The 25,039-nt window shown below is 40.3% G+C and overlaps 1 protein-coding gene and 2 long non-coding RNA genes across 9 annotated transcripts in view; 1 reads left to right on the top strand and 2 right to left on the bottom strand.

The window, feature by feature from the left end:
* LOC111248747 (WD repeat-containing protein 91-like) overlaps nt 1–12,777 on the bottom strand; it is a 34,391-nt gene extending 21,614 nt beyond the window's left edge. For 2 of the 7 annotated variants that reach the window (XM_086986486.1, XM_022801617.2), the window contains exon 1: nt 98–4,644. In XM_086986486.1, coding sequence (XP_086842612.1) covers nt 98–175 — 78 coding nt within the window. In that variant the 5' untranslated portion in view covers nt 176–4,644. Of the gene's footprint in view, nt 1–97; nt 4,645–7,546; nt 7,844–12,412 lie in introns of those variants that run through there. The other 5 variants (XM_022801619.2, XM_086986490.1, XM_086986487.1 and 2 more) reach the window with 5 other exon arrangements.
* Nucleotides 8,025–9,181, top strand: LOC147756009 (uncharacterized). The gene is made up of 3 exons (XR_015326000.1): nt 8,025–8,247; nt 8,497–8,558; nt 8,852–9,181. It is a non-coding gene; the product is annotated as an uncharacterized LOC147756009 (long non-coding RNA).
* An 8,015-nt stretch (nt 12,778–20,792) lies between the features above and the next one.
* LOC111249598 (uncharacterized) lies at nt 20,793–22,779 on the bottom strand. Its single transcript, XR_002672996.2, has 3 exons — nt 22,651–22,779; nt 21,476–21,635; nt 20,793–21,242 (listed from the first exon to the last, which is right to left on the bottom strand). It is a non-coding gene; the product is annotated as an uncharacterized LOC111249598 (long non-coding RNA).
* Between the last annotated feature and the right edge of the window lie 2,260 nt (nt 22,780–25,039).

Raw genomic sequence — 25,039 nt, 5'->3', positions numbered from 1 at the left:
AACACGAAAAAAAGGTTTCTACGAAAAAAGACGTCAGTTATTAGAACGCTCACAAATTGCAAAGGAAATTATGTAGAGATTCACTTGTTGTACCTACCTTGTTGCCATATTGGAGCGCAGCCGGCGGCTCCTTGCTGGGGTCCCCATTGACTGATGGACAGATTTTGCTAACCATGGTGTTTTCACGACTACGACGGGTAATCTGTGTAGATATGAGCAGTTCTGATCTCTCTTCAAGTTGCCTGCCGTTCTTAAATTACGACTGGCAGTACTTACTATTCAGTCATCATTGTCGTAAACAGACTAACTGCTGTCAGTTTCTGAAAACCATAATGGAAGATTGATGAGAGCATCAAGCTTTGTGATCTCACTAACCCAGCACTACGTCCTGACTTCTAAAAACTGACCGGACCGAGATAATTGCTACATCATGATCACAATTTTTTGTAACTATTTTTTTAATTTTTAATAGGGTTTAATGAGATAGCAATTTTTATTTAGTAAATGTATTCTATTATACGACTTATATCGCAAAGCGGAACGTAATTCAGGGTTCGTTTTAAGTTTCAGAATTTTTGTTATCTTTAACAACCTTTTTGGAAGAAGTATGTTAATTTTTAACGCCCTAGTTACGTCTCATCCGGGGAATCGGTTGAAGTTGCCGTCAATGTTTGTCCTGTGTGTTTTTTTTTCATTTATGAATAAATGATATCAGTATGAATATGAGGCATCTTCATTTAAATATACAGGACAAAACAAGTCCCTTGACAAACATTATATATATACATTGTAAAGATGTAAATCTAATTACCAAGAGACTTTCGCTTTGCCCTGTGTACAATTATATAAAATTGATTATCTTGTCTAGGAGTCTTCTGTTTGGCATTCGCCTCCGCGGGGTTCCGATTATCGTTGCCGCGTTCTCTCGGTTGGTGAAATATTTGTCGAGATTAGGAAGCATCGGCATCTATTACCCTTTCCTAGATGCCCTCACTTCTCAACCGTCTTTTATCCTCAGCCTGTGTCATAAACTCCTTCAGCCTAATTTTGCTATGACATGTTAGGCTTTCCCTAGTGAACAAATTTACTGACCACCAGAGAGATCAAACTCCTCGTTTACAACCTCCACATTAGTCCATAACCTTGATTGGCCCCATGAAGGTTAAGCATCCCGCCAGGGTTTCTGTTTATTATCGATGCAGGAGGATATGAAGGACGATTCGTGTAGTTGAATGAACAGAGCGTTATTAATGGTTCCCTATGTGAATGCATTAATGTATGTCGACGACCGATCCGCTGTTCGACAAATCGCGTTCTGCCTCACTACCAAATGACGATGAACGTAATATTATAAACCTTCAATAGATTTTTCGACATTGGACCAGTTTGAACAAGCGTTTTTCCACTATATCAACCATGCACTATAAAGCAAATAGATTGACTTAACCATAATTGCAACTATAAAACTGTCGTATCAACTTGTATAAGAACTAATCACATATGGCAGTGCGTACCCTAATGACTTCGCGTACTGCAAAATGTATCACGCTTCTACGTTCATGCTTCTACTGCGGAATTCAGACATACCGTCCACCCCCAAATACTCCAACTGGAACAGTTGATCTCCGCTAAGTGAGTAGTTACAATCGGACTTCGTTCAAAAGGGTCCTTGAGGCTAAGCGTGAAAGTCGAGATCAGTAAGCATACAATTTCAGCGGTAATCCCGCTTCGGTAGGCCAGCACGATACATTTATAAGGCCTTTTCAGTATCAAAGTAGTTTTCCTTCTCTTATGAACGGACTCCACATCAAATTTTAATAAATATCAGTAGAATAAAGAACTTTCGATTATCGCTTAAGGATATGACACAAAATCCCACTCGGACAACGATCCATGATCAGGGCAAGCCTGCTAGTTTAACATGTCGTTTAATAGATTACCGTTAGCTAGTTTCATAAGTAAGCGCAGACGCAGAAATTACCATTTCATCGAATCTTTGTGCGTCCAATTAACCAATACTAAGTTTAATAATTTGCGCGCATTCCGAGTCGAAAACGACGATCTAGCAACACGTACTAGTCAGTACCACATATGACATAATGTAAGTGGATTCGGTATATCTGCGAGAGACTTGTTACGCGGAATAATCTATTCAAATAGCCATCATTATCGTTTACATCCTTATTTCTGTCCTTTCGATTGCTGGCTTCATAAAAACACTTTCCAACAGTTGCTTGAACGTCATGCTTTATCAACCAGCCCGGTCGCATCCGTGATCAAAGGCTGTTTTTTATACCTGCAGCGGTACCTGTTTAACAATGCTTCTTTTATAAAGCGAAAGGATGTAGACGTGGGGGACCTTGGATGTCTCAGTTTATTTGAAAATAGAGCGAAAATAAGGAAGATGTACCGCATTAGCATCAATTGTTATAGAGGTAGGTGAAAACAGAACTTGTGGCATTCACCACGAAATTCCATAACCGTCAGAAATACGACTGCGTGCTTCTCACAGAAAGTTCTTCTAAAGCGGCCATCGATCGGCGTGTTGTTTTTCTATTGAGGCACACTGTAATATATGGACTATCGCTTTCAAACCTCATTATCTCTCTCTATAAGGATATTGTAGAGCTTTAAGGCCATCTGCTTAATCGAGAGGCTACCAGTGGTATACAGAATAGTGCTAACAAGCCACAAGTGGCCCTGTACATTTCAAACATCTGTAACCCATTAATGATTTCAAGGTAGAACCGAACTGTCAATCGAAAACACTGGTAAACAAAGACAGGTAAATAATAAATAACTGTTAGAAACGAAAGACACATCTTGACGTTGACAAGCCAGAAACAGCTTGGTGGAACCGATTAGTTATGAAATGAACCTAAAGGTCAGGGTATTAGAAACGATTGGATACGTACTCAGACAAGAACACGACCTATTTATATTGAAAATACCTATCTTGAAGATTAGGATTCTGCCAACAATTTGATTTAGGCACTCCTACTTGCCCCGTTTTCGTCATAGTTACGATCTTTCGGGCGCAATAATCACCTACCTGGTGCTATTTAGGTAGGCTCCGCCGGGATTTGCCGGCAATGAACATGATAATTACTCAGGTACACATACAAGGTATCAAAGGAATTTTATGCATGTATATTTACAAGTCTACAACTAGAAAGAGCCTAATAAGTTTGTGTTCGCCTACACAGTGTTAGCCTCCTGCTTTCGGGACAATGTCCCCTTGCGATAACGAGCCGAAAAGTAAAACGATCGTTCTGCGCTTCTGTTCCGTTTCTCTAATTTTACTGCTATATTCGTCTTCGTACAAAGATGACATATTAAAGCGTGACCACTGCAGTGCGGTCTAGGGGTTGCATTATTGAGAAAAGAAACTTTGTCTGACCGCGTTTGGAACTTATTTTAACGATGGAAGAATCTTAAATAGATTCCTGCAACCTAAGACTTTGTAAGGCGAATTTAAGATGATTACATCTTGATCCACCGTACGAGTCTGTAAACCACCGAAACCCTATTTTGCTTAACGAGTCCCGAAGGTTCTTACGCATTATTTAAACTAAAAATAGTTGCTTAAATTTGAAGTATTGGTTTTTTAAAGGGTGACTCTGAGCGATCTTTCATAATTGCCAAATTACGTCTTTGGTGGACCTATTACGACCACTGATTGTCTCGTTTGACCTACGTTCATAGTAGATTTCCATTTGTGTTTGCAGCTTGGAGATCAGACATGCCAAACTATCCTGGCAACACAACTAAGTTTTTTTTTTTTAAAAATAAGTTGTTTTTAATCATCTGTCTTCTCGTATCGCGTGTGAATCTACTCACGAAATATTACTTCTGATAACATTTCTGTAGTGTAGACTGCACTAAGCTGTAGAGGCCAACACTCAAACCAAGAATGACTTTCCATATAGCATTAAATTTAATTACTCCTTAATTTAATTACACGTTTGAGGTATTTTAGCTAGGTAGCTGACATTTTAATGGCAGGTTAATATATATAATAACGATTAAATTATACTGCCTCTTCTAACATACAGCGGAGAATATGAATTTTTTTTTCTCAAAGCTTTCTTTTTTTTTTTTGAGTCTTCAAATGCTTACAACCTGTGACAAAACGATCAACTATCCTGTGAACCGTGGAACGACTATATCACCATCAATATAAACTTCTGATATTTTGTTTCTGCTGAAAAACGACGAATCGTTGCGGCGCCTTCATTTCACTTCACTTCACAAAAACACGTTATTTTTCCACATCCATTCCTCATGTGCAAATGACAAACTTCCCTGAGCACACACTCGGAAACACTCACTAAATGAATACGCGCGCTTATAAAAGGCACGGGCCGCGAAATTCGTGCGGCACGCTACGAATGCAGTTAGCCGTGAGACTAGACGCAGTCTGGGTTGACAATGTGGATCATCGTTCGATGCGAAACATCGCTGAGTGATTTTGCTTCTGCAGCCACCGCAGCTGTTACAGCGGCGGCATTACAGGTGGAGCAACTTCGTAAAATACAATGAACCGGCGGTCTCCTTCTCAAGTAGTGTTCTCTCCACTACGCGGACCTAGGAGATCTTGTGCGCCACATGTCTCTTTCCGTCTGAATGGCGCCTTCGTAGTAATAAATAGTCAGTAGTGCCGATATGGTTTTATGTGATTGATGCGCTGGCTACCATCTAGTTGGAGAGCGAAGATTAAGACAAATTATGGATGTATATTGTTAATGCGTTTGTCCGTTTACCATGCTTGACGTCAACGTGATCACGGGCGTGCGATGACTTATGTCCAAATCAATGAACGTTTTACGTAGATCCTAACTGTTATGTAATGTTATAATGGCTGGAAAAGAACGCTGGCCTTTCTAGACGGTTTTCTGCAGATATGTCGAGTTGCATATGCGATAACCTATTTCTCATCAGGCGTGCGACGAAATTCCCCTAGATTGTAATGCTGATAGTGCGATTTTCTAAGTATCGAGTAGAAGAGTACGATATTAGGGAAGATCATTTGGTCATCACACGAGTTCACCTTGATTGTGCATGGTCATGTTTAAGACCAAGCTAAGGCTTTCTTTCATATCGCAAAGGTCATAGCCGCTCTAAATTTAGCCGAGGTTTTATATTTTGGTTTTCGATAAACTTACCTATGATCAGTAGGCAGTCACCGCCAATATTATGGTTAGGCGTTTCTCTGAAGCCTTTCTTTTCCCGTAACATCAGATTTTTGTGGCGCATTAACACAGCTTGTATTTCCGACATGCACTTAGATATTTTAATTTGATTAACTAATACATGTTGAAATAAAAGTTCTATGCTGGCGGCTACCTAAACCGTTCGCTACTTCTGACAACTACCTCCTATCAGCACGAAGCGAACAGATTCCAGCTAAGCCCGCCACCTGTCCCTAGATTTAGTGGGCAAAGACATTACCACCGCGCTACCACAAAGGCTTGATCCATGTTTAACTGAGAAACGGATCGAGGTTTATGAGTTATGGCCAAATTTTCCCGTTTTTTTTTTTTAGATATTAATGTCGCCTTCGAAATGCTTTCTTTAAGCCCAGAGAAAATCTTCGTTATGTGCTCCGTTATGCTAACCGAACATCAAGCTAAATTTATTCACATCTGTTACTAAGCGCATTGTGTCAGCAGAACATGTGCAAGATATTTTAAGATGGCTCTTCCGCCGGTTATATATTGAAGACAGCCAATATATAGGATAAATTGTTTGTCTTCAATATAGAGACAGCAAGGTTACTACAGTTTTGATTGGCTATAAGTACGGCCCCAAGTGGCAAACTCTTATGCATACTGAAGCTTTCTGATTATAACGTGATGGTTTCAAACATGACTGCAATATCGAGTGGCAGCAGATGCGTGGTCTCGATTAACTTATTTACGTACCGTACGTGCAGACGCCGCTCAAAACCAAGGGTAATAGCGTTTTCTGAAAAACTTCAAAACTATAATATACTAGCCTACCTGTAGTATTTGTCTAATAAACTACTGTCTGTTATACATTATTATCCCCTGTTGTAGTGTGAAACGAACGTACAGAGCAGGCTGAATCTCCTCCTTTGTTCAAACTGGTGTCCTGCAAATTCGACAAGTAGTCGATCATTGAGCCACCATGTATTTGCTCCGCGCGGCGACAATTTCTGGTAATTTTATTAGGGCAGTTTTAGAAACGATCAGCTGACAGTATTTTCCGGTTTTCGTCGTCTGTTATCGAGCACATTCTATGTCCTTACCACTTTTTTTAAAAAGCATCAGCGTTCTCATACGACATTTCTGGTCATCTGCAAAAAAATATTCACTCAACTTTTGCTAATTTTTTACCATTTCTGTTGCTACTGGCGTCATCTAATTTTTGTCTTGCTCCGTCAGACAATTTTTATCTACATTCTCAAACGTTTTTACTACATTCTCAAACCCCGCTGCCAACTTCGAACCTACACTACCCCTAAATTTAGCAAGAAAACACGCTACCAACACACCCTCATGGGACACAAGTTTCTTATCTGTGATCAGTCCGCCCTAACTTACTTATAGTGGTTTAAACACCGTTAATTGTCAGTGTAGGGAATCTCGTATGACCATAAATGAATGATATCGAACCACTTGAGAGTGTCAGATGCTTTGGATAGTTGAGTTTAATCCAGCGACTTTGCATACCGGCAAGCCATCAACAGCCGATTACAACCTGTGTCCAAGCCTTACTGGAACTTCTAGCGGAGTGACTTCATCTCAGGAACTACCTGCTTATATAGTATGAAGCTTTCAGTATTATGGCGCGCAGCCTATCGACAGTCATCAGGCGGACTTCGAGTTAACCTACATGAATAGGCGTAGTCTAGTTCGTTGCATCGTTATGGGTGGCGGTAAGGCCGTAGCAATGACTCGAAAAGCGCATGCTCTCACTGCCCGGTCCCACCTCGAGTGGCTTTTACCATTTACCTCCTTGTACATATGTACTCCATGTACACGGCTTTGTACGTTTAATATGAAAGTGATTTAGCTCTGTTTCATCCTATAGGAAGCGACAGGTCAAGCGAGATCATCTATCCTATACCGTGATCCATAACTATAGCAATTCAACAAACGTGAAGCTCAACAATTGATTTATGTCATTCTCATAGTAAGTTGCAAATAATGCAAGTACACTATGGAGCAAGATTATACTTAGGACGACGACTTTTTATGAAGCTAAGGTGCCCACGGTTCAGAATAATGTTTCTATTCCAAAAATTCGCTCCTTGGACCGAACTAATCGAAACACAATCGATATATCTATCAATATGTTTATATTTAGTTTAGTCATTGTTTATTACCGCATCTCGTTTAATCTAAAGCAATATTTGCTCGAGTATACTAAACAGTATTTACTATGTGACGATGAATTTACCTCGCTCTTTTTAGTCCCCTTAAGGACTACCGCACTGGTGGTTCTATGAGCGGTTTATTGTGGTAAGTGAACAGAATAATAAGCAGATCAGCTTTTCATCGATTCAGTGGCACTTACTTACCTTCAGATCGAAAGGGATGCAACACACTTCCTAGAAGTCTTCGTTATTGCCACTTATCTGCGATCGTTCCAACTGTTATTGCGTTAACTACGTACTGGACAGACAATGCACCTACGGTAAATCATATTATCCTCTTTTTAGGAGTGCTACTATACGAAACCACTCATTTCTAAGGTGTATATATGCTTATGACATGAAACGATCGCACCCGTCGAAACTAACCCCCGTTATCCTTGTCTCAGATGTTGTTCATATACAAGCATACATAGAATACAGTGCTTCTTTCCTTGCACCCAGCCACCATTAAGTATAGACTAGCCTTGGTACTGGTAGCGCTGTACCATCCTATAGTCAATGTTTGTATCTGTAGAGGGTTAGTTTGATAAGGGGAAGGTTATGGTCGGTCGGTGCTCGCCGACTATACGGATATCAGCCGTACCGTTGTCAGCCGAGCTGTCTTGACTGTCGATACCCCAAGTTATGAACGCATCACTCACTTGCTGCTGGGAGATATTGTGAAGCACTTCGTTATAATGCGTGCTTCCTGCTTAACGTCGAATGGACTCGGCACGGAAAAATAAGCGTCATTCTCGGATTAGTTCCCACGCCTAGCCATAATCCGCGACAGTGTCTAGAAGAAAGCCCTCTTTCGTAGGATAGACGCAACACGGGCTTTTTTCGCGGCAACTATAATGCATAATGTATGTTGGTTAAACACAATCCCGAGGAATGAAAGTTTTTAAAAAAAAACGGTTTTTAAATATGTATCACTATACAACTCAGCAAACTGCGTCACAAACTATTCACTGTACCAGGCTTTAGCACGTCGGACGCCTTCAATAAGCTCGATTTGTTTGTGTCTTTCTAAGTGCATTTCAAATTAACGTCACGCTACCCGTAAAACTAGCTTAATTTATTTACCTGTTGGCTCTTGTCGATATCGATTTAAGGTGGCATACGCCAGGATTCGAAGCGGCCGCCCGCTTCCACCTCTAGGACAGTAACGTAAATTGTAAGTTCTTTTTATTTACAAAACAGTGTATCGTAGAGGTGCTCAAGTAGTTCTAGATATGCTCTTTACGCATGATTTCTCGACGCACACCTAATGCGGTGTATGAATCGCTTACTGTCACTCCGTGTGTTCGCGGTCTCTACTGCCGGTCACTGATCGGCGTCGATGGTAGCTTGCAACGTCATGACGTCGCCCCGTTGATTAGGCAATAACGCGTCTTCAAAGTTGACAAGAAAACGCTATGATTCGCTATAGATCGTCCTTCTTTATTTTTTTTGTCCGTTTATTTACAGAGTAGTAATTCATATGTTTAACGAAATGGAAACATTCGTTCATGCAAATTAAGAGCCGCGAATGGCTGTCTCCGTTGCCAAGCAAAATAGCGTGACCACGGCTGAGACCACTCAGCTGATTCTGACGAATCAAAGACGGACGATTATCAACGTCAATCCGATTTGGCTAGCTCAACGAGACTGAAACGCAATCAGTCGAAGGAATGAGGCCGCAGCTATGCTACTGTCGGGGTGCGAGAATCAGAAGCTCATAATGCCATTAAAATACACAAATAAGCGACCGTCCTCATTTATTATCTTACCTAATCACGTTCCGATTTTTACCTTGCAAAGGAATAAATTACGACAATCTTTAGTTGAATAGCTTTTTATTGGTAAAAAATAAACTAAAAGCGCTCCCGCAATATATATATATATATATATATATATATAATGCATCTCTGCAATGTCAAGTTAACTATAAACGATTTCATGAGTGTTAAACTCACAAAAAGAGAAGTGCATTGGTTTTATGCTGCAGGCTATTCTATCATTTTATTATACGATGATGCATTATAACAAGACAGAGTCTGCCTGAGATATTCTTTACCTATGACACTCACACAAGATTGTATATCATATACAGTAAATTAGGATAAAAACAGTAGATAGTATAAAAACACTATAGAACATTTAGTACATTTTGAAAAATTTTTGGAAAAAAAATTAAAACACTGGATTTGCCCTCCAAAAACCAAAAAAAAATTGTCAAAGGCTTGCCTTCTGTTTACATTATTACTGCTCGAGATGCAATATACCACCTGTAACTGGTGTATTAACCGCGATTTCCATTATTCCATTGCCACGCTCAAGCATCAACGATACATGACCTTTTACATTCAAACCTGCCTGTCTCCCCAGTTCAGCTTTACTACATGTAAAATTATCAACTGTTTAATACACATATTTCCCATTTGTTGTTTAACACGTAGACGCACAAGAAGAATGTGGCAAAAACGGTATGCAAAAACGAATCGAATCAAGACAAAGCGTCTTTCAGGCTACCAGGTCGCTAAGGCATGTCCCTACACTATGCAGAAAACCTTTTAATGCTCAATCGGTTAAGTAGTTTGACTGGCTTTAATATAGTAAAATGTTGTATAGTAAACATTTAAGCCCGACGATTGTATTGCTTATATAAAAGTGGTACGCATATTGTCATACAAATTATCCTACAGATTTTGTGGGTCGCCAAGTATTTTATGGAGTACAGACGCGTACTGCTTAGAAACTGTAGGAATATCACTTTTTGTTTAGACCCATACGATAAAAACTACGCAAGCTGAATTAGCACCTACATATACAATACACATTCGTACCGGCTATTAATCTGAGATTAGACAGAAGCAGGGTGAAGTACCTAATATGTTAAAGCCTGTACTAAGAATAATCCTGCACAAGCGAATCCCTCACTTCGTTGCTTTTTGCCTCTATCAGTAGAATAATATAAGTCTATCGGTAGAATAATAGTATCGTTACGCATCACGGTCACCTCATTCCGATACTTCAGCTTTTTTTCATCGGTGCTGTGCGCCATTCGAATAAGTAATGCGATTTATTCATCGGATTTGCGTACAGCAGACTTCCTTCAGCAAAGCACACAAAGGTCAGCGTAGTGTTTTGAAGCTAGATAAAGCCGGTGTGTCAATTTCAGCACGCAGGGCAGCGGCTGATGTTAGTAACAGGCGTGAAATTCCTAACTTCCCAAGTTTTTAATGCTAAGTAAAATTGAACGTGTACTCATACAACCGATTTCGATAAATCAAAATTTTACTACTGAAAATAACTGTATCGGTACATACGTGAAAATGTTTGTTTTCTAGCGTGGTGTTAGCACAGTTTTGGAAACTCTATTTTGATATGCTTTTTTATTATATTTTATTCAACAGGAAGTCTAGAGTAGCTCTAGACTTCCTGTTGAATGTTTGCCTACAAATGTTACTACACTGCAAATTTTAGAACACAGTCCGCCGTAATAAATGATGTAGCTCTAAAGCTTTCATCTTAGTTAGAAATAATTATACCTTAACGGTTTTTTCTGCTTTGAATTTGATCGAATGCTGCACAGAGACGTGACGCCGACGGGTGTTGGGCAGAAGTGCCAAAATGCTATTACGTTCAGAAGGATTTCCCGTTATGGTAACCTCTAATCTGTACACAAGCTGGTCATCAATGAAGGAGCAGTAAGTTTCAGGACAGATAATTTGTCACTTACCTCGTATCGTGTGGCTCTAATAGAGTCTTGGGACATAACGAGGTTGAATACATTTAGCATCTCTTCGGTGAGCAAATTTAGGCTCTACGCGCGGCTAGAAAAACGTCCAAGGATACTGGCTTATGTCGCGGTGTCTATTTTTCCACAGCGGCCGCTCACACCGAACGCGACAAACCTGTATAAAATAGCACACACTATATATATATATCCTATTGATATTTACCAGGCAGAACCGGTGCGGGTAGAGCTCCACAGAGCTCAGTCATGCAGCCTTTTTAATGCACACGCCGGTGTATTATTGTTCATTCGGATAAGTGAGCTAAGTTGAGACTTTAGCAGCGGTTTTTGATTTAGCTGCTTCTGCGGGTAGCCAAATATATGTTAAGCTACAAAATGTATGAGAACAAGAGGGGCAGCAGTGAGCCTGGATTCTCGATTTGTGGCGCGAAAAACAAACCTCGATCATTCGCGTTCGTTCATACAAGACACAGACAAATAAGGCTTCCCTGGCTGGATCCTGCGCGAAATTAAAAAAACGTTTTGAATTAACCCACTCCAGCCTACTATTGCGATCGTCAGAGGGATCTCGATTGTCGGTCATTCATGATTTGAAGGGCCACAGTCCAGAACTCTTTCGCTGGAAGTCTCTCACTCTGTCAACCTAAAGTCATGTACAAAAATAACAAGCAATTGAAAGAATGATAATTAAATAACGTTTTACTCTACCATTCTTGATTATATGAATTCGGAGTAGACTGATTAAAGACTATGTGTCGCGGATGTTATTATGAGTGTGGAATTTGTAAGGCTCTTTCAGGCAAATGTTACCCTTTAGCGTATCCTTTTTATTTTACAGGATATAATACGATTGTAAAATAGTGACTTGCACAAAAGCGTTGATCAGTTCAACGGTTTCGTTTCTAACAAAATACGATTGTTATATTTGGAAATTCTAGCATTTGTTCAATGCATTAAAGGTAACGTTTTCGAATGGCAGGATCCTGCTCCGAGCTTCTCGTTACAATGCAGCTAGCAAATGTCAAACGACGACAGCCGATACGTCTTCATAAACAACACAAATTGTATATAGAATGTATGCAATACATCATAGCTAATTAAGCGTTCACGTCTGGACCATGATTAATATGACAGGCAATCGGCTATAGATGTTGATCTGGAAAAAATAGGCGCGCAGTTGTCTTTGCGGAAAAAAACTTCACGTAAATGTGATCGGTTTAAAGTTTTCGAAGATGCATTATTAACCATTGGTTCTCACTCTGTGATATCTGCATATATGTGTCTCTTACCGCCAAAGATGATGTGACCCATACTGTCCCATTTAGTCGTGTCCTTTTTGATCACGGGGAAGGTGCTCACTCAGTTTCAAAAACCTTCCAGTTCTCTCTCAGTAGAATCTCACTAAATTAGTTACGCTGATCAACTCTCGCGCACGTTTCACTACGCATACATAGATTTATATGCACGTACATACATATTTTACCAGTTACAGTTTCTGCCAGAGCCCAGTTCTATCTATTCGATTGTTCATAAACGGGCGATAGGTTCATCTAGAATTTTGTTGCTGTCATACTCAGCGGCGTCGAGTTTGTGAGAAATAGATATCGTCCTGAAAAAACTACCTGTAGATTCTGTGTTCCCCTCACTCAGTTCTTTTTAGTCAAACACGAAAGACCTTATGCCAATAGAATCCATCAATGATTTACCAGTTTTAGGCAGACAATGTAAAACAAGTACCGCACTGTCCCGCATGGTGATAGTCTATCTGCGTCACGCAAACGGAGCTTCCGTGTAGGTCGTCTATCCGCTTGATACACTCAAGCGGCTTAGTTCGTTACGGTAACGATATCACTCTCATTCGAGCTTAGATATACGCTAATGAAATTATCTTTGTAGGGTAAATCCACAATAAATGGACCTGAACTTGGCTTATCAGAGAGAAAATAGTTGGTATGAACTAGTATGCATTTACTGTAGAATATTTGTGCGGGTGACGTTTATTAATCATATACAGTGTGATCTGACGTGAAGCCAAGAGGTTTAGTCAAGACTAGATCTGCTTCGAACCGGATAAAAAAATATGGGCTATCTATTCTTTAGTTGCAGTTGATTGTTCGCCATGAAAGGCCGCTCATTACCATTACCTCTGCTGGGCGCTTAGATTGTTAAACCAGATATGTTGAGTTAATCTTTGATAGCGAATTTATGAGAGACGTTTTTATTTGACATTTTCTAGATTTTCGTAGATAAAGTCTCTATAAGGGTGAATAGCAAGTTAAGTGGCGCGAGTTTAGGCCACTGGGCAAAATCTTAACTCTAGCTTTTTCGGTTATCATTTCACAACGTGCATGTTAATGCCGCCGGTTTGGAGAAGTCAATCTGTATACACTGGCACCCCGAACGATGCCCGCTCTCACGGGTATCTATCTGGGCTCTGTAATTAATGACCTGTAGAATCATTGCTCTCTTCCCGAGTTTACGTTATTACTTAAGCTGGACAGGGTACCTACTTTGTTAAAGTGAATTCTTTCAGTGCAAAAAAAACGAAAGGTAGAAAAGCTTGTATTACCCTACGACCGTAAAGACCAGTTCCCGGGGGCAGTACTAGCTTAAGAACTGTAGACCTCGGGCGAGATCAGTCGTAGGAAGTTTTTCCGGAACGAATTAGGTTATCATCTTCTTAAGAAATGCGGCAAAGGTTTCTCCTAACTACAAAGCCTGAAGTAACAACAGACTCGATTATCATTTTCGTTTAACTGTTGTCCACAGCTGCCCTAAACCGATGTCCTTTCAAATACATGATTCACTCACGTGACGAAATTTTCGGTGACGGCATTGGAAACATATCAAGTGCCGAAATCAAACCACAATTAAAGTTGTATTCCTCTGATATGTTATTTCAGTATTATTTGTTTCAACGTGAAGCCTTAGCTTATATTGTTTTTCATGTGTAAATGTGCTTAGCTAATACGTAACGTTTGATCTGAACGATGAGTGTCAACCAGTGGCTGGACGGCGAGCACAAAGAAGCCAATGTTTCCTACCTGGGCGCTGTTGAATTTAATATAGCCGTTCTGTTTATTGAAGAAGTTAGCATTGGAATAACACTAATAGTTAATCTTCAATCCAGGCCAACAAAAGAAACGAAAAAGGTGAGATAGGCTGAAGTGAGCTGGCGCGCTAACGCTCCGTAGGGCAGTTCTCTGCTGGTGATCATGAATGTGTTAATTGTTATCCAACCATATCTTGCTGGGACTGATATAGTAAACATCTGTTGGATGTCCGCAATAGGAAGGAAGAAAAGAAAGGGACTCGATATGAGCTTCGATGTGAGACCCGATATACGACGGTCATGGCGACTCTTCTTGATGATGGCTTCCAGTCGAACGCTAGACGCGATGTCGAGGGTACGTATGTCGTACAGTAACAGAAAATAATGACCGAACATGTCGCAACTATCTGAATTGAAGCATTTCATTCAGTTCCTCGCTAATATATAGCAGTACACCAATCGATGATGATGAACCAGGTGGATATGAAGCACAACTAGCTGGGAAAGGAAAAGGGGTTTGATTACTCGCCAAGTAGCGAGTAAACGACTATGTTTCTCGCCTCGATGTCTGTCCGCTGGAAAAATGCACGAGTGCATTAAAGCAGAAGATTTGTCAGAGGCATATACACGTACATATTATTGAATGATTATCTTTTTTATCTTTTGAAACTCTGCAAAATTGTCTCTTCGGCGATTTCAATTAGGCTCTAAAATGCTTGTTCAATAGCGGTCATTAGTCAGTAGTAACGAGACAGCACTCCATGCATAGCAGCGCTATCCCGCTACCACTTAATCTACTTATTCGTAAAGAATGAATCATAGCAAGAAAAATCTATTCGCTCCTACAGCAATAGGTTGTCACCCCCAGAGTCAACTGGCGGTCATCGGAGTCCTGTTGGGCCTCTGCGGCAATCTGTTTGCAAGTACCACTGCGAGTTTCAGCTTGGGCCTGCAAGATGCGTATTGTATTGATTGATGTACAAAGTACTTACGTTGCCACTCGTTGTATCCTCTGTCATTTCGGGTAAGTTCTGCTTGGTCCAGCATTTTTTTCTGTTGCTGTCCTTCAATAAATGCAAATGAACTAATGATTCGTCGAGTTAAAAATAAGGCGAACAAAAAGGTACTCTACCCATTGTCGCTGTCTTTTGCTCAAGACCGTTTTTGCACCGTCATGGGAAACCGAGTCCTCTTAATATACAGGCGCAGGGAAATAGCATTTTCCTGTGCCACGCAACCCGTTTGTGCCAATAAAGTTGCTTTATTAATTAGATTGTCATCACATAGATGTAAGTAGTGGCAGCTAGGCTTTGTTAAATACACAGGTTTTATCATCTACCTATTTTATAGCTATGTTTACTGCGTACCAACTCGTGAAACCTCGGTGTTCGTCGTTCACGAAACACCATTCGAGTCGCAGTGAATCGATAAAGATATATAAAGTCATCTTTGACAGAAACAATACCTACCAATAGTATTGATAAAAATATATGAGGCTGGCTAGACATTCGATTTTTGTTCGGTTTCGCTTAAATCGTTGACAGTATTAATCAATCAAGCGGGTTGGGTGATATAAATAGTGGTGATTTTAGGGTAAAAATCAACGATAGACACTTAAAATGACTCCACCAAATTATCCGAAGAAAACAAATGAGCCTTAAACCTATGCACAATAGAGCACTTTGTACATTAGTTCGAATAGGTTCGTTTTAGGCGGACCTTTTTGCCGAGTTTATGCCTAACCTGAAAGTTTATTTGCTTTAATTTGCGTTTGGTACCGCTGTAGGGGATCAGTGTAAGCAAAATACTGATACATGGGTACGCCGATCCGTAAATTAATGTATTAATAGGGTACTGTGCCTGCCATCGAACTCCTACCAAATAGGCGTCTAGACAGAGAATCTTTTTAAGGGTGGCTGGCCTAGGCCTTTTTATTACCTTATCGATAAAAGAAAAAGCAAGCTGAAAGAATCTTGAAATTTTGAACTGAAAGAAAAATTGATTGCTAATTAGTGGAAAGTTTCGTTAAAACAGACATCATTCAATTGTGTTTGTTCTAGATTGTCGTCAGATGTATATGACGTAAAAAGCGTCGAACGATGCCTGTCATTAAGTTATCTTATTCTATCTATATACACTGCGACTACCGTTGAGTATAGTGTTGAGCCAATGTATCCTAATCATCGCCTAATCTACGCGCATAAAGACATATAATCTTGTGAATTTCGGGAAGTCGCTATGTGCTCCAGCCACATGAACTTGAAGCCAGGACAAAGGCACTTCATGTCACATTGTACAGACCCATATCGTGACGCTCACCGCGAACTTTTCGTGCACTGCGGCTACTATAGAATATATGCCGAAACAGATGTGAAATTGATCGCACTCCACATCGCACGATACACAGTTAGGTAAAACTTAATGCCGAAAAATATACTCAAAGGACAGAAGAAATAGTTGTACCTTGCCTGCGCACATAGAGATTTAATTATCCATTTTCATATTGTACGGAACTTTTGCGTAAGTTCTTTGTAAAACGACATAATTTTTTTTAATGAAATTCCGCCAGTTGGCTCACGCATGAGTCGCTAGCAAACGCAACTTTATGAAATACAACTCATGCCGTGTGCCTCCTTTTATATATGTTGTTGTATCTTTGAAGTAGCCATGACGCGGGTGGAATTGCGCGTGGCAGGTCGCATGTTTATTGTAATGGTCATCTACCATTTAGCGTCGACGCTGATTGCCGCTCTCGTTGGACTGATCATTGTGACATTATTGGCACCTGGACGGGAAATCCGCGACGTGCCTGAAGTGCACGTGTCGGCACAGCTCTCGACTTAGTACGGTACGATGAGTAGACATAGGTACTATATTTTGAATAGCAAATGTCAGATGTGATCTCGAAGGAGCTTCTAACGTCGCGTTTTCTGCTGTAAATTGACTCTTCCTTAATCTAAAGCATTTGTGTGCTAACCGATCGCATGGAATATATAAAATATACGAATAAACGCCATATAAATTTAGCGACATTCATAGAAAAAGTCTGATCCTTTACATGAAAGCAGCTGAATAATTACGCGATCGGTTAAGCAAATATGGTCCTTGATAGGGGTATAATGACGTATTTATTTAGTGAACAACTTAATCGTACGTTAGTAGTTTTCATATTTTTTTTGATTTATTTAAACGCATAGTTTATGTGATGTCTATTTATGCGCCCAACTAGCTGGAGATAAACATCATATCAACATCGCGGTGTCCTGTACCATTGAACCCTCAGGAATATGTTCCCGACAAATCTGGTCCAGCCGCATGGTACAGTTCATGCTAGTTAGTGGCTACTTAGTGTTTCCCATCGAGCTGAACTCCCGTGAAGTTCCATTAGCGCGAGTTTTTCACAGAGAATTTGAGTATTCCGATGGACTGAACATCTTTGGTAAGGGGAAATAGTGCTTGGTGGTTAGTGCTAGGGAAATATATTCTTAATTGGTGGTATAATCTTGTTGCTCAAAAGAGTCTGTGGTGGGTACTGTGTATATCACGCACTATGGGGGACTGTGATGGCTTATGTTTAACCGATAAGCTGTGTTTGATTTGGCCAATCGGACTATTGCATACAAAGTTTCTCTTTTCTCCTGTCATGCCTTGGGTTGTTGGTGTGTAACAGCTACGATTGAAGTCGAAAGAGCTTAACGTTCACCATCTATATATCCATATATAAAACGTATCTGAGTAACTCTATACATGTAAAAAGTCATTGTGAAATGGAAAATACAATTAAGAGTCTTGTCGAACATTGGATCGCTAAATTTTCTCGGACTAGCGTGCGATGTAGAACTCCTTTTGGAGTTAATGATAACGTGGTGAATTGCGGGACTTCTTGCGAATAACTACCTTTACCCTATTGCCTTTAATCATATAGGTATCGTTGAAGAACGTTCTCGTCACACGAACATGGACTAGAGTAGCTAGCGAAGACTGTCCCTTAAGTGACATTGTACTTTATTTGTATTTACTAAATGTATTTTTTGTATACCAGTGTGGTCGCTGCATTAACCAGCTTTGCGAACTGAGATATTCCGAATGCTGTGGTGATCACCATGGTGCTGGTCTTGCAGACAGCTGGGTTGAGTGCCAAACATCTACCACTGCTGCTGGCTATTGATTGGATCATGTGAGCCGATTTTCATTTCAGCCTCACTCATATCACGTTGTTTCCCTCACGCACGTACCTCACAGACGTACAACAGATGGCCAATATGCTTAAGAAGGTAACCGTGCGTTTCCTATTCAAGTCGTATCTTCTTTATTTTCATAGTAATTTTGAGGGTGGCACCCCGAGTCCCCCTAGCGCCACATCTCTACTAGTTTTTGTTCTACTTGACGCCACGGTTTTTTGAGTATACCACGATATCGCTAGACACGTTCCTCATATTTCTGTGTGGTAATTATAGATTATATTAGAACATACTCATTTGTAATGCGAGGCCTGTCAGTTGCCGAACTTCAGAACTATCTATTAAGTCTAACGGAATAATTTTATACTGCGACCGCGTCTTTCATACCTATATATATTTGATTATCTTAATAAATCCATAACGAGAGACTGCGTCCTCGTTAATATCTTCTACAATAGTCTTCCGCTAAACGCCGCCGCAATTTTATATAAGGTAAGCGTATAACTCAATGAGCGTGTTAGTTTCATTTCCGCCAAGCATCTCAATTAATCTCAATTATGTAAACATTGGGAACCGCTGTAGGACGGCCGTTAACGTGTTCAGTCAGGCGATCGCAGCCACAGTAATAGCGCGAGAGGTACGTCGAGATCTCGAGCGGTCTGAGGAAGCTTTGGAACAGCACCGTTGGGAACACGTTACCAACGTGGGGATCACAAAAAGAGAGCTTGGCAACGATTAATTCTACGTGTCACATCTAACTTGACACTTATAACATTGATTAATTCTATAGTAAGTTGAGGCTGTAAAACTTTAATTGTGCCCCGTGTGAACGGGTGTAGCGCTAATCGCTCTAGTGCTCTACGAATTAAGAGTAAACAGGGGAATAATAGAAATAATTTATCATGTTAAGAAGCTAATTATACTATCTTGTTTAAGTCGTTACGAGAAATGTTGACCCTCAATAAACTATCATAGCCTTAAGTTCGTCGAGGAAATGGCCGATAGACGTACGGGGACAATATACGCAATAGTATTTCATCTTGAGGATCCATCTTTAAGAGTTACTCGCAGTTCAATAGAGCTCAGAGCTTGGTTCATTTAACATTAATGTCCATATGCGGTGATAGTATCCAATCCATACCTTAGGATTTCCAGAATGATTTTGTCCTAATCGAACAGATTAGAAGATCGTTTTCCAATCGGCGTCGTTCTGAAGGTAAGCCTACTGTCGCTAAACCGTGGGACAATGTAAATCGATTGACTTTGCCAGAATGAAATATACCTTAAGCAGAGTGTATCCTCTTGGGAATATTTTGGTGCCTCATTCATAATGCTCAACTGTTCAATCCAAATTTCGATAAAAATAATTTTTGGCTATTTTTGTGTAATCCCAAACAGCGCACTTTTTTCCGTGAAATAAATACCACAAGGAAGCTGTCCTAGCAGAAAGATAAAAAGGATTATATGAGGATATCGCACCTTATAGTTTGATGGTATGAGGTGTCTCTCGGCTCCTCGAAATAATAGTTCATTGGTCACATAGTCCTCTTCACTTATTCGTTGCTTCAAGTTGCCAAACTGCGAAGTTCTAGTATCGCTGCTATTGCATTTTTTGCTGGGAGCTTACGGGCTAAATTTGCGGAAATTTTCGCGGGAAACGTTGCTTCTAACTCGATCAAGAATTTTATCATTTAAAATTGTTGTTTTTGTTGAAAACTTTAACTAGTAGCGCGAGCGTACTACTTATTGTTTATCTATTAGTAGAAATGGTATGTTCGAACGCGTGAAACGCCTATCGTGCAAGCTGGTTCTACGCGTCAATAGGTATAAGTTATGGCGTTAGATAGCACTTCGAAATATGTTATCCACTTCAAGGCATATACGTTGACGTTATACGTTAATGAATTATATCTTTCCGTTCCGTTCCACTGACACCGCCATATTTTGCAAATATGGATGTTCGTCCCATTTTTGCTGTATTGTTGCCCCTTATATCAAGCAGGATTACAATATGGATACCGGCCCAATAACCGTTCGTGGTTTTATGATTTATCAGAATCCTTTTCGTTAGTTTATCTCCGATGATTCCAGTATACGGTTGCCAGCCACGGACAAGAGACAACAAACAATAATGTCACTGGAACAGTAGTATTCGTTTATCAATCGAAAGATAGGACTACGATATAATTTTATTTGCAGCTGTTGACTATAGGCATAACAGGTGATTATGGAAAGATTTAGTTTAGCGTCTTGGCGAAATGCACAGAGTTTAAAAACGCAAGAGATATTATTTGCAGTCCTTCATATTCATTGGCATAAGCTGTTATGAATTTAATTAATTCTGTTATGAATATAGTATATGAAACGACGTGAATTAAACTAGGCATACCAATAGAATCAATGTTCCTGTTTATTATCACAAACAGGTCCGGAAAATTGTTTCTCTGCGCAAAGATCCAAACGCGTGATACCTCTTTTCAAAAACTGCGTGTGGACACCTAAGAGCTTATTGAATCAAACAACGCTACACATCAATGCTCTGGACTGTGGAGATATATCATCTGTTTCCTGTTGAGCTCATGACAGGACACCATTCCCTCTTGAATCTTGGTCTGAGATTTTGTCCTGTGTCCTGTTCCTATTACATGACGACGATACAGGGCGTAGATAATTCTCTTGGAAATGTGCTTGCCCGTAGTTGATGGAAGCACCTGAATCCGCCTTGCTAGGACTTTAGTGCGCGTTCGCGTACCAAGGGGGGGGGGGCATGGAGGAATGCGACAGCAAACATCTATTCCGATAAACTGAATTAGTAGCAGGCGCACACGTTTACGAGAGACCAAATGATGCAAAGAAAAGGAAGAAATGAGCTTCCTGCTTGATATCCTAAAGCAGATAATGAAGTTAGAGTATGTTAATAAAACGTTGCTAACAGTCTTGCTCTCATCATTAATTTCATATACTGAAAACCGCCATTTTAATAGCAATTGATTTTCGGCCACTCGAATTATTTCGGACAGAAAACGCAAACTGAGCTTTCGAAGTTATTATTTGTCAGTCAAGCTGTTTTTAGGCAGTTGGACTCGCTAAGTCTGAGCCAAGATCAGACAAATGCGTACCTGTACCTCAGAACGTTGTCGAGTGATATTTCGCGCTCATCGCACTGCTGTCACTTCACGCACTTATTCGCAGCAGGCGGCCGTATATTCCGGAAGATCAGCAGGTGACGTAACTATTTACCAGAAAGGCCTTTGCAAGTAATTTCAGGCGGTACAGCAGCTGTTAAGTAGGTCCAAGGGACGAAATTTGGTTGACGAAAGAAAACTACGGATTTGAGTTTAGGGTAAGTGTGGGTGTAAGTACTTACTGCACGAAGATGCCTCTTCTAACAGCGTTGCTGTCCTTGCAAACTATCCTCACAAAAACTCCATATCTTTTCTATTTAGGTTCTACTCACTCTCAATATTTTCCATGATTGCCACATAAACAATCGGTCTGTATTTACAGCGTCATTTTTTCGCAACTGAAGGAAGAAATGAACCTGGCTTATGAACATTTTCATATTGATAGATTTTCTCATGTCATCAAACACGGCAATTTAGTTATTTAATGAAATAGACGATCCTAAACTAAGAAACGAATATGGTAAATTGTCTTTTTTCACTACGAATCAAATAGGCCAATGAAAAAGGTTGCTTTTTTTTTGCAGAAACATGTCTCCATTCGTGATCCTTCAAGCCACAACGAGGTTTCGTTTTTTTTTGTTTTCGTTAGTTTCGTAGGACGAGCCTTAGAAAAACTACAAAACGTTTACTAACTAGTTTTTCTTCTCAACGGATCCTTACTTTTTTTTTGACACGGCCTAGCACCGCACATGTTCATTTCTTATGCGAAGTGTGGATTGCTAGAACTGGTTATTACAGATTAGCTAACGTTTGTATGCCACACTGGAGAGGGGCCACTCGTGACTGTCAAAACAAGACCAAAAGGACAAGTCGGTAGCTTTGGACCATCATAAATACTTCCAGGCAAATACCGACCGTTCGCTATGTGACAGCGACGATTCGGGCGGCCATCTTGCCGTTGGAAGACTGCTAAAATGCGTTTAGCTTCAGACTGTCTCGACGCCATGCAAACGGTGGCGCTGAAGGCACAAACCTCTCAGCCACTAATCTCACCCGTAAACTTTTCGCAGACGGAAGTCGGATCTTCCATTCTATCTGAGGACTCGCCGAGGAAGCTCTCACTAAAGAGGAACAGCTGGCGTTTGCTTGACTGTTATTAGACTACGTACCCATTGCAACTGACGAAGTAGCTAACGTAGAGCTGTCACTAGCGTCCGGAACCGTCTTTCCGGCTTCGACCGGGGAGCGATGGGACTTAGGACGAACCGCCAACGCAGAGATGGGTAATCTGCATCGCACGCATTGGTTGTAGGAATTGTATGCTACCTGCACTTACGTTAAGACCACTTCGAGGGTGCTGCCTTCTAGCAGGCATGTAAAACTGGTCCAGTTCCGAAACGGTAGAATATTGCCAATTTAACTGCGGCTTCAGGCTGTCCCGACCTGGCGTGGTTTCGGGGGCTAGGTCCAATTTCTTCTCTTTTTGGAAGCTTAGACCCTTGAGATATTTGGGCGCCAGTTGTAGCCAGAGAAATCTCCACCGGGCATTGGCTTGGTGTCTGGTTTAGTGTTCATACGTCAAGAGTCAAACGTTTGTGAAAGGCACGGGTCAGAGGGCCGCTCCGCTACCGTAACGTAATTAACAACAGGCGATAATTAATTTAAATGTCTAAGGATTAACCTCGTTAGCGCTAAATTACACAAAAGAAACAGATTTGTGTGTCTCTACGTTAGTTCTACAACACCGAGCTTTGATAAATTTAATCTTCGAATCGGAAATTTTCAGCTGATAATTACTGTTGCAAATTCCTCAGACAATTCTCCCAGTACATTGAAAAATTTGATGAAAACGAAATTAAAAGCGTCTATGGAAATGATGAAAAATACACACTAAATATAATTTTAAATTGTCTATATTTTTACGTATAATATAAATCTAGTTTTTTTTTAAGTAAGTAGAAAAATTTTGAATTAAGGCTGAATCCTGCTTGCCGTATGGTGACTATTAACTGCTGTAGATGACAAAAAGAGAACGTCAATAGACATTAGCCCGTGCTACCATCTACTCTTTCTGTACAAGACATTTGTACAAAAAATGTATATATAAAATATTTTACGACCTTTCAGTTTTTTCTGAAGAAACAATCAGTGGGCCAATTTAAGGGTCCATTGTATTCAAGAACGGCCCCTGGGAACACGATCGGCACAAAGCCTTAACGCATATCGAAAATAACATTATTTTAAGTTATCCTAAAATCTGTTAGGTGACGCTGTTCCCGAAGCTGTCGCGGAAAGCAGTATGCTATGTGACGATTTGCTAACTGAATTTCCGAAGCGGATGATCTGACGAGATTACCAGTGAAGTTCACGTATTACCTGCTTTCCTTTTTTATCTGCCTCATTAATTGTAAACTGACGCTTAAAGCGATTGTGTTTTCTGGCAGAGACGAATACGAAAGTAAGCGCGGTCCTTTGCTCTTAGGTGATGTCGTAAAACAGTTGTCGTCTAACGAGCCAGTCACGTCCACCAAACCCGTTACTTTTTAAATAATTCGTATCAAACGTTTTACTTAAACTGCGCCATGTCATTTAGTTCCACGTAAATTACACAATACACAAATACGTTTATTTACAACGGCTACGGGTTGGTGGAATATAGATTAATGTGTTATTTTATAATCAATTAATAGTTATAAACATCTTTTTCGAAGTTCATTAAGGCATGGAACTTGTTGCCAATAACTCCGTAATGAAAAAATACAGTGTCGAGTTTTTTTTTATTCCGATTCGACTAATGATTATTGTTAACACGACTCATTTATGCAAAAATGAAACCTAACTTTGTTCATTTAATATACATATCATAGTGTAAATGGATCCGTAATTAGTAATATGTCTGTATTGGATATAAAAAGGGAGCTCAAAGTAAGAGTGCCAGCTGATTGTGGAAACGGTAAGTTCATCAAATTTCGGGCTGTGCTCGGTGGCAGTAAAGAGCGATCTACCCCAATGACTTACCTTTAATCACTGCGGTTTCAAGACACAGAGACATACCGCGTTAAGCTGAACTCACGCTTTTGTTAGATCTGCGTGACGCCCGTTCGGGAAATCATAAAAATTAACTGTAAACCTTACTACCGCACCCCGAAACCAATTCGTATCACAGTTGGCGAAGCTTAACTACTTGTACGAGTCATACAATACGACTGTAGAACGGGCCATGCCATTAAAACGTACTATGCGACAAGAGATCGCTGGTTGTCACAACGGATAACGCTGGTTCGGGTAAAAAGGCCATGACGACTATTCACAGCACATCTTCAGCACTGACGAAATGGTTCGCTTATGCCAGCATATTATAATGTTAAGGGGTAATATCCAACTGTTTTCGAAAACGGATTCAATTACTGCCGCGGAAACTTGCATTCGAGGTCGAACCGTAGCTAGCCAACAGTCAATGGCCGTGCGAAGACCAAAGTTGAAGAGCTCACGCGAAACCTCATAGCGTAACGGAAGGATAAACTTGATGCTCACCTAGCGGGAATCTGTCACGGGGTG

Source organism: Varroa destructor, unplaced genomic scaffold (genome assembly GCF_002443255.2).
Source record: "Varroa destructor unplaced genomic scaffold, Vdes_3.0 BEIS01000004.1, whole genome shotgun sequence".
NCBI lineage: Eukaryota > Metazoa > Arthropoda > Arachnida > Mesostigmata > Varroidae > Varroa > Varroa destructor.
This window is presented reverse-complemented; position numbering and strand designations above follow the sequence as displayed.